Here is a 10,000-nt window from a genome sequence, read left to right as displayed (position 1 = left end):
TCTCAATTTGTTTTGCCGGAACATGTTTATATCACTTCCCAGACACCCATTCTGCCACGGGCTATACTGGCTGGAATCAAAAGAAGAAAACGGCAAGGAGGTACAAGCCAGGGGATGGAGGGAGAGAGAGAGAGAGAGAGAGAGAGAGAGAGAGAGAGAGAGAGAGTGACAGAAACAGAAACAGAGACAGACAGAGACAGGAACAGAGACAGACAGAGACAGAGAAAGACAGAGACAGAGACAGAGAGAGAGAGATTTTTGAAAAGAGAGAGGTTGGTGGACAAAAAGTAATCAGAGAGATTGAGGATCTACGGGGAGTATAAATCAATCCATACAGTCGGCATGGTAACCTTGGATTGTGGTTGACCACATTAATACAGGGTTTCTAGAGTGGGAGGCTTTGGACTGAATGAAGTGCAAAGGAAACTCTCATTCGCCGTAAATACCCCAGCAGCATATCCAGAGCCAAAACGACCTGTCTACGCCAGGCCACGATTATCTGAAACCTAAACAAAACACATCAAACTGTGCGGGTCTGGTGACAGCGACATTAAAATGAATCCAATTAATGAGCAATGTCTTAACAACATCATCATGCACTCACTCACAGAAATGAGAAACGCCAACAACAAAAACGTGTGTTTTCAACACAGGAAACAACAGAAGAGGAACATCTGTTGGCAGGAGCTTGCTGGGAGCTTCAGTCACACCACAGCCAACCAGTGGATAGCGACGGGGACTTCACAGCGTCTCATCTACTCATGCCATCACTGGCTGTCTCGCTCCACCCTTCTCTGGACCGGCTCTCAGCTCAGCCACTCTGCACTGTTCGCACCTTCTCCATCTGTTCTCCACCAGATATTGTCTGTGTGTTGTGTGTGTGTGTGTGTGTGTGTGTGTGTGTGAGAGAGTTTGTGTGTGTGTGTGTGTGTTGTGGGGGGGAGAGGTGGAGTGGTGTGTGTGTGTGTGTGTGTGTGTGTGTGTGGCTGTGAAGATGTGTGTGTGTGTGTGTGTGTGTTTGTGTGTGTGTGTGTGTGTGTGGGGCTGTGAAGATGTGTAAGTGTGTGTGGCTGCGTAGGCGTTTGGTTGCATGATACTAGGAACTCTTGCTGAACTTGCAGAATAGCAGCTGTGTACCAAATCTTGCGCTAAAAGAATCACAACCACACAGAGCATCACACACCTGCGTGCACAAACACACACACACACACACACACACACACACACACACACACACGCACGCACGCACACACACACACAACCACACACACAAAACACATTCTTATAAATGCATGCATACAGACAGACACACACACATACAAAAAAACTATCATTCACATCCATGCATGCATACATATAGACAGACAGACACACACACACACATGCTAGGATACTTTCTGCATCTACAGGTCTAGGGTAAGCGGGTGTTGCTAGGGCAACAAATGGTTGGCTGTCCCATGGGTGAGTCAGCCTTCCCCAGGAGAAATATCACCACTTTCTCTCTGACAAAGAGCAATCTCATTACCCCTGTGAGGGTGAGCATGTGTGTATTTGTGTGTGTGTGTGTGTGTGTGTGTGTGTGTGTGTGCGCGTGTGTGTGTGTGTGTGTGTGTGTGGTTGTGTGTGTGTAAATTGTTTCCATAGATTACACATCAACACGCATGCACGCACATGCACGCGCGCGCACACACACACACACACACAAACACACACACACACACACGTGCACACACGTATGTAATGACTCACATCCGAAGCCGGTCTTTTATTTAATCAAGCCCGAATGGATTTAATCATGAAGAGAATGATTTGAGGAGCCATTATTTCAAGCGTGTTTTTTTTTGTCTCTCCCGGGATGGAGTTGTTTTGTTCACATCCCTATAGTCAGAGCATCGTGTTCCAATTGAGTCTTAACAACACATATGAGGGATGCAATGAAACTGTGTTGTGCGAACATGAAACCGGTTCAATTCTCACGTATGCCATTTCGCCACGTGATTCAATTACTCAAAACATCGACCCTACACAGATAACCGACACAATTCCAATACAAAAAAAGGATTGATCACTAAGGTAATAAACTTTTAAACAAGAAATATCGTCCTGCAAGACCGCACGTGAACTGCACATTAAACAAAACAATGCATTGCCTCTCCATCGCTCTATCTCTTTCTTTACATCTCCTTATTTTTGCAAGTATACATACGCTGACGATCCTCTCGTGTGTGCCGTCGGGGGACACGGCGGTCCCGTTCAGACCGACCAGCGACGGCAGTGTCTGGGACATCCAGTTGGTCACCATGGCCATGGTGCTGAGCACCGCTCCGATCTTCAGCATGGGGACGCTCATCCTGCCGGAATGTGCACACTCACTTCCCAGCGATTCCGCTCACCACCAACGACGTGCACACTTGTTTTCTACCTCGGCTCTCTGGTCAAGGATCCGCGCTGAGTAGGTCGGTCATACTACAAAGCCGCTGTTACACGCGTGATCAGCCTCAGCATCGCCATCATCACCATCAACATCACAGTAATCCCATGGACTTGTGCTCGATCGAATGTAGTGTCTTGTCCACACACTGATTCACAGAGACATGGTGTCCGATATCAAACCCCCACAAGAAATCCCAAATGTTTGCCAGTTTAAGTCCCTCTTGTTCTCTCCACTCATAGACACGGGGAGCAGGGGGTAAGCGCTGAGCTTTTTGGACAGTTGGAGTTAGAGCTCCTGTTTGGAGCGTCTACGCGGTGATCGCTAATCTACTAGGAGACAGAAACTCTAGATGGGGTGGCGGAGGGTCGTTGGCTCCCAAAGCAACCAACAGCCAGGCCGCTACGCTCAGTCTTTCTGTTCGCTGTCCTGACAGCGTGTGAGACGGAAACGGCGAGAGGGAGAGTGCGTGTGTGGGAGAGATTGGGAGAGAGTGGAAGAGATGGAGAGAGATAGAGAGAGTGACGAGGTTGGAGCGAAAATCTCGGCGCCGCGCGTTCCATGTGCTGCTTCCTCTGCCTGGCTGCCAGCCCCTGTGACTGGGCCAGCACTGCTCTCTCATTTAACACCCCCCAACACACGAACACGAACACGCACACACACACACACACACACACACACACACACACACACACACACACACACACACACACACACACACACACACACACACACACACACACACACACACACACACGCAAACACACAAGAACACACACAAACACGCACACACACACAGAAACACACACAAACATACACTTCTTAAGCATTCTCTCACTCAATCACACACACTCACGCAATCCCCCCCCCCACACACACACACACGCATACGCACACACACTCTCTCTCTCTCACACACACACACACACACACACACACACACACACACACACACACACACACACTCAAACACAGACAAACATACACTTCTTAAGCATTCTCTCACTCACACACACACACACACACCATAAACACACACACACGAAGACAAACTTTCTAAATCCCCCAGCACTCCAGTCTGGCAATGTTTCTTTTGATTAATTATTCGGTTTGTTTAATGCATTGTGAGTTCAATTTAAATACATAATGTGAGAATATTTATAATGTGTCGTTTATATATGCTGTTTTGAGCGGAAGTTTTCTGTTCATGAACTTTGTTCTAGTGGTTTATTCGGTGGTTTAATTGACATTTAAAGCCCCAACTCATGGTTTCACGTATGCATGTGTGTGTGTATGTGTGTGTGTGAGCGTGTGCGTGTGCGTATGAATGCGGTTGTGTGTCTGATGGTTTGTCTTGTATGTACTAATGCAATTTCAACTGATGCAATACTGACACCGGTTGGCCAGCGAACGCAACTACAACTTATATGAGTATCTGACCCTTTACAGATTAAACGTAATGTAATTCTCCAAAAACGTGACAAAATAGAATGAAGGCAGATAAACACAAAACAAATTGCTAAGCAAATCCTTGTCTTCCGGTCGTCAATTAGGAAAAAAGTGTAGAGGCTGGGCTGCAGGATTCCTCACCAAGAGGGTAATGTGTTTGGTCAAAATGCCTCCCCAATGCCCACCCATTAATGAAAGGCCTATAAATACATATCCAGTGTCAGCCGCTTTGTATAAAGTGCTCGCTGAATGCCTAAATAGTAAATGATACTAAATTGAAGGTTAACTCCCCTGTGAAGCCCACCAAGGTGGATATAAATACCTTCGAAACAGGATATGATTAATGAATGAATGCTCATTGAATAACATGTTCATCATTATATGTACACTGCAACCTGTTGGAGCATCAGAGGAACGTCCTTTTAAAGTGCCTGCACTCAGTTTAATCCAACGAGCAGAACTCAACACACATTTATTTGTATTGCAAATTTTGTTGGCTTGCGGCCATGTTCTCCTAGTGTTCCCATCAGCTGTCACACAAAGGCATTCATCTATTATACATTAAACAATGCTTCCTCGCAATAAGCATAGTGCACATGACCATCAATATTTGAAACAGAAACACTCAGGATAACACTGTTTCTGGGGTGGTTTTTTTGGCGTGTAAAGTGAAGCTACATGAATGCCTAATCATGTACAATGGTTGAATCCATCTTTCTATAGAGAGCTAGTTAAAGTCTCCGGCTTATGTCGTCACCCTGATGCTGCTGTTAAGACTTTCACATCATTAGAGGCAAAAAAAACGACAACATTTCTCAGCATCTGTTGTTCAGTTGTAGACAGTATAACACACTTTGCCCGTGTGAGCAACTATTCTTTACTTCATGCACACATCCCAACACACACACACACAACCACACACACAAACTTGTGGGCAAACAAATACAAACAGAGGTTTGTTTGTGTGCCAACAGCCACACACACTCACGCAAGCCTCTTCCACGTCTCCCTGTCCGTCCTCGTAAACAATAAACCATAAACAGTAATGTTGATGAGCTTGATTTATAGTTTCATGTGGTCATCTGAGGACCCAGGCTTCTATCAATTAGACCAGACAGACAGCCGGACAGATGGACAGAGAGACAAACAGAGAGACAGACAGAGAGACATATATATATATATATATATATAGATAGATAGATAGATAGATAGATAGATAGATAGATAGATAGAGAGATAGATAGAGAGATAGAGAGATAGATAGAGAGATATATAGATATATAGATAGATGGATGAATGAATTGACTGTCAGATAGTCATACAGACAGATAGTCAGACAGACAGTATTTGCTTACCTTACAGGAGACAGTGAGCAGCAACAGTAGACAGCAGAGTGCTCCTTGAGGACCCATTGTGTTTATGTTACTCACTCTCTCTGTCTGTTTCTTCCTCTCTTCTCTCTCTTTCTCTCTCTCTCCGACCAGTCTGTATCTTCCTCTCTCTTCTCTCTCTCCCCCCTCTCGCTCTCTGACCAGTCTTGTTTCTCCCTTTTGCTCTCTCTCTCTCTCTCTCTCTCTCTCTCTCTCTCTCCCTCCCTCTCTCTCACACACACACACACACACTCTGACCAGTCTGTTTCTTCCCCTCCTCTACCTCCCTCTCTCTCTGGTTCAGTCCTGTCCCAGAGCAGCCTTCCACTCCTCCAGGTACGCGGCTGATGAAGATGAACCGCTGGGGACGGGCTCTCTGGACCCTCTGAGGTGACTCTGGGTAAATTGTTCTGCCTTTTGGCTCAGTTCAGTGGATTAATGCGGGGAGTAAGACGGGACAGTGTCGCACACACTGACAGATATACTGCAGCACGGGAGGGGAGGCACGGGTGGGGGGTGGGGGGCGTGGGGGGGGGGGGCGGGTATACATGCTTTTTATTCTTGGCTGCCTCGTGGGAACCCACTCACTCCTCCCTGAGAAGGACAACTGTGATGGAGAAGGTGAACCAGGGGGTGAGGAGGAGAGGAGGAGTCACAGAGAGAGACGGGAAGTCTGGGTCCACTGTGGAGGGAGATGGCGTGCGCGCCTGTGTGTGTGTGTGCGTGTGTGTGTGTGTGTGCGCGTATGTGTCCATGACTGTGTGTGTGTGTGCGTGCGTATGTGTCTGTGAGTGTGTGTGTATGAGTGTGTGTGTGTGTGTGTGTGTGTGTGTGTGTGTGTGTGTGTGTGTGTGTGCGCGCCTGTGTGTGTGTGTGTGTGTGTGTGTGTGTGTGTGTGTGTGTGCGCGTATGTGTCCATGACTGTGTGTGTGTGTGCGTGCGTATGTGTCTGTAAGTGTGTGTGTATGGGTGTGTGTGTGTGTGTGTGTGTGTGTGTGTGTGAGTGTGTGTGTGTGTGTGTGTGTGTGTGTGTGTGTGTGTGTGTGTGTGTGTGTGTGTGTGTGTGTGTGTGTGTGTGTGTGTGTGTGTGTGTGAATGTGTGTGTGTGTGTGAGTGTGTTTGTGTCGTGTGTGTGATTACTGTATAATGCCAGGTGGCACTCAGAATTCAAATCTGCTCTGCTTGTTAAGATGTGGCACGCGTTCGCATAAAACATTGTTTATTGCCAAGGACAGTGGTTTGAATGAGAGAAATAAACACATTTTGAGGATGGAAGATAAAAACCAAAGGGTGCTGTTCAAGTTGTTGATGATATCATTAATTACATTTGATAATGAACCACACATTAATTCAGGGATTGAAAGAGAACTTGGGCAGACACATGAAAAAGATTGAAGAACAACAACTTCATCTACATCTTTTTGTTAGTTGGTAGCCGTAGATCCTATTTATATGGTGAGTTATGTAGTATGGACACTGCTGCCAACTGTATAATAATAAACTGAATCACTGATACAACTCTAATTAATAATGGGCTGGGCAGGCTTCCTTTGAACATTTCAGAAGTAGTACACGTTGGAAATTAACTTTTCCTCGAATAAAATAACTGTAATTCATCTCGCCAGCCGTGGTGTTGGTGAATTTAAAGCCCATGTCAAGTCATCTATATTTCATAGCTGAAAAATACCAGCTATACGATCTTGACTATGCCTTTCATGTTACTCTGCTCATTAAAGTTTAACCACATTGAATTTTTTCATCACATTTAATTCATTCGTATGTACCCACAAACTTACACGCACACACACCTACACACATGCAGGCACACACACGCGCGCATACACACATACTTACACACACACACACATGCCTACAAACAAACACAAACACACACACATATGCATACACACACACACACACACACACACACATATCTGGAGAGACGGTAAACCAAAATTAATGAACAAAATAAAGAAAAACTAAAAGAAGGAACACAACAAGACAAAATAAAGATTGAAATAACCGATATAAGGGGTCCGGAGTGAGGTGGTGGAACGCTGCCGGGGTGTGCAGGAGAGTGGGCGAGCGAGAAACAGTGGAACACGACGAGTACAGAATCCCACACCCAAATACAGACATGCACCCTTAGGGACCAGAGACTCAATGAAACTACAGTAAACTGCAAGGCCTGTTTACCAATCCATCAGTGGTTAAGGGGTCCGGCAGGCAGTGTGCTGCGCTGTGCTCCTACCACTACAACCCCTCCTAGCTGATCAAGAGCTGCCGCTGCCGTGGCAACAATTTGAGCCGTGGTGGCAATCAGCCCAGTTCCCGAGACTGAAGGCTGTCTTCACCCACTGTGGGTGATAGTGCGAGCTGGAGGGGCCTCTCAGGCAGAGTGGCTGTGTGTGCCCAAGACTCCCGACGCAGAAGGACTCTTGTGGATCCTGGCTGGCCAGCGGGGCAGATGGTTGTCGCGGTTGTATAATAATAACGTCACCCTTCACTCTCTTGGGTATTCAGATTTTGTTTTCTCTTGCATTGTCCTTGATAAAGGGGTCATCAGAGGTTACCAATCAGCGTGCAGTCTTGAGAGGTGTTTGGGTGATAACGGTTAGAGGGAGAAGGAGCTTTTATGGAGAGAAGAAAGGTTTATGTACAATCTTGCATATTATGAGTGTGCTCAACCGACGCTTAGTGGTATAGGGGGTCTGATTGTGCCGGCTGATGCCCCTTATCCAACTCAAGTCATTTAAATATGATTTTAATATATACACACATATAGTCTGTTTTTCATTTTAATATGTAAATAAATAAGTTGTTTGGTTAATGTTGTTTTGTATTATATAATGACGTCTCTTTTCATGATAGGATAGGCCTAAACTAGTGTTTGGGTTCATATTATTTTGTTTTAGATGAAGAACACAATACAAGCAGGTTAAATTAAATGTACATCTTGTACTTTTATTAAAATATGTCAGTCAGTTGTCTTTCCCACAAAAATACAAAATAGACGATTATTTACCGGTTTGGGTCATTATGTTGACAACCAATAAAAACCTTAAGAAAAAATGCACTTCCCAAATTCCCTTTTACAATTGAATGTGCTCCGTATGGAGAGACATAATAGCACCATGTTACAGAAATACAACGACACAAATATAAACAATCATTTATAGTGAACGGGCGACTAGACATTGTGAGGTGTGACAGTAGTGCCGTTTTGTGTTCATAACGTCCTACTGACTCTTCTGTGTTCTCCCCTACCGCGTGAACAAGTGGGGTTGTGCAATTCCGTGAATGAATAGAGAGATGAATAAATAAAAAGCTAAACCCATGGATCAATGGGGCTGGTGGATGCGTGGAGAGCCGCACTCGACTCCGTTCAAAAAGAGCAGCTTATAGAACTCGTTATTAAATTACTCTCATTAGCATTGTTATAAAGGATGATTTATGCATGATGAGTCTATGCTAATGAGCAAGTGAGAGCAGAGAACGGGAGGCAAACACGTGTAATAAAGGCAGCGTCGGTACAAAAACATTAACAGGAAGTGGGAGCAATTGCGTGAATGGAGGAACACTGTTCAAGGTAGGATCTGCCTTATAAATATGGGGTTTTCGGCGGGGGGGGATGTGGATGTATTTTCCCTGCGTATCGATGAAGAAGAAGTGTCCATGTCCCCCTTGTTCTTTTGCTTTTGCATCCGGTTGGGGTGGTGGAATGAGGGGCTGGATGGTGGCGGTGTTGGTGGTGGGCTGGATGATGGCAGTGGTGGTGGTGGGTTGGATGATGGTGGTTGGTGGTGGTGGTAGAATGAGGGGCTGGATGGTGGTGGTGGTGGTGGGGGGCTGTAGTGCTTAACCGCCGTAGCAAACCGGGCCCACCTGGAAGCCGAACTTCTGGTTCCCGTTCCCAAAGTCGGACACGGCCACGTCCACGATGGGGAGGGTCTCGGACATGGGGGAGTCCAACACCAACACGGTCCTCTCCTGACCCGACCGGCTCTACAGAACACAGAACACAGGACACAGGGTAGTCTAGTGGTTATAGGGTCTGATAGACCGGGTCTACAGAACACAGGACACAGGGTAGTCCAGTGGTTATAGGGTCTGATAGACCGGGTCTACAGAACACAGGACACAGGGTAGTCCAGTGGTTATAGGGTCTGATAGACCGGGTCTACAGAACACAGGACACAGGACACAGGGTATTCTAGTGGTTATAGGGTCTGATAGACCGGGTCTACAAAACACAGGACACAGGGTAGTCTAGTGGTTATAGAGTCTGATAGACCGGCTCTACAGAACACAGGACACAGGGTAGTCCAGTGGTTATAGGGTCTGATAGACCGGGTCTACAGAACACAGGACACAGGGTAGTCTAGTGGTTATAGGGTCTGATAGACCGGCTCTACAGAACACAGGACACAGGGTAGTCTAGTGGTATGGTTGACTTCCAGCCCGAAAGAGGTTCTGGGCAGAACCCAAATAAGTCTCTTCTTCAGCTTTTGATCAATGACCCCGCTCCCTAGTCAAACAAACAGCCCGGAGCACTATTTCGAATGCTTCTGTACGTGTCTTGTGTTGTGTCGGAATGTATTATTAGGGTATTTTGTTCCGCGTCTCTGTACCATGTCGAAACGTGCACCGCATTGTCATAACATTTCCATCGATCTAAAATGTCCAACCACCTACCAGCCCATGGATACCACGCATAGAAATAAATCACTTTGGGAAAAAAGGGTTGCAC

General features: G+C 46.1%; 2 protein-coding genes across 3 annotated transcripts in view; both read right to left on the bottom strand.

The window, feature by feature from the left end:
• Window positions 1-5,370, bottom strand: part of LOC307071545 (noelin-2-like) — a gene marked incomplete at its 3' end in the record, with an annotated part of 21,322 nt that extends 15,952 nt beyond the window's left edge. Inside the window, exon 1 of one of the 2 annotated variants that reach the window (XM_079730559.1) lies at window positions 5,236-5,370. In XM_079730559.1, the coding sequence (XP_079586685.1) occupies window positions 5,236-5,292 (57 nt within the window). In that variant the 5' untranslated portion in view covers window positions 5,293-5,370. Of the gene's footprint in view, window positions 1-2,206; window positions 2,798-5,235 lie in introns of those variants that run through there. The other variant, XM_079730558.1, reaches the window with a different exon arrangement.
• Window positions 5,371-9,108: 3,738 nt separating this feature from the next.
• The window catches only part of LOC307071362 (uncharacterized protein), a gene marked incomplete at its 3' end in the record, with an annotated part of 35,643 nt that continues 34,751 nt past the window's right edge, over window positions 9,109-10,000 (bottom strand). The window contains exon 62 of the mRNA XM_079730348.1: window positions 9,109-9,255. Coding sequence (XP_079586474.1) covers window positions 9,109-9,255 — 147 coding nt within the window. The remainder of the gene's footprint in view (window positions 9,256-10,000) is intronic.

Source organism: Pollachius pollachius (assembly GCF_949987615.1).
Source record: "Pollachius pollachius genome assembly, chromosome: 2".
Taxonomy (NCBI): domain Eukaryota; kingdom Metazoa; phylum Chordata; class Actinopteri; order Gadiformes; family Gadidae; genus Pollachius; species Pollachius pollachius.
This window is presented reverse-complemented; position numbering and strand designations above follow the sequence as displayed.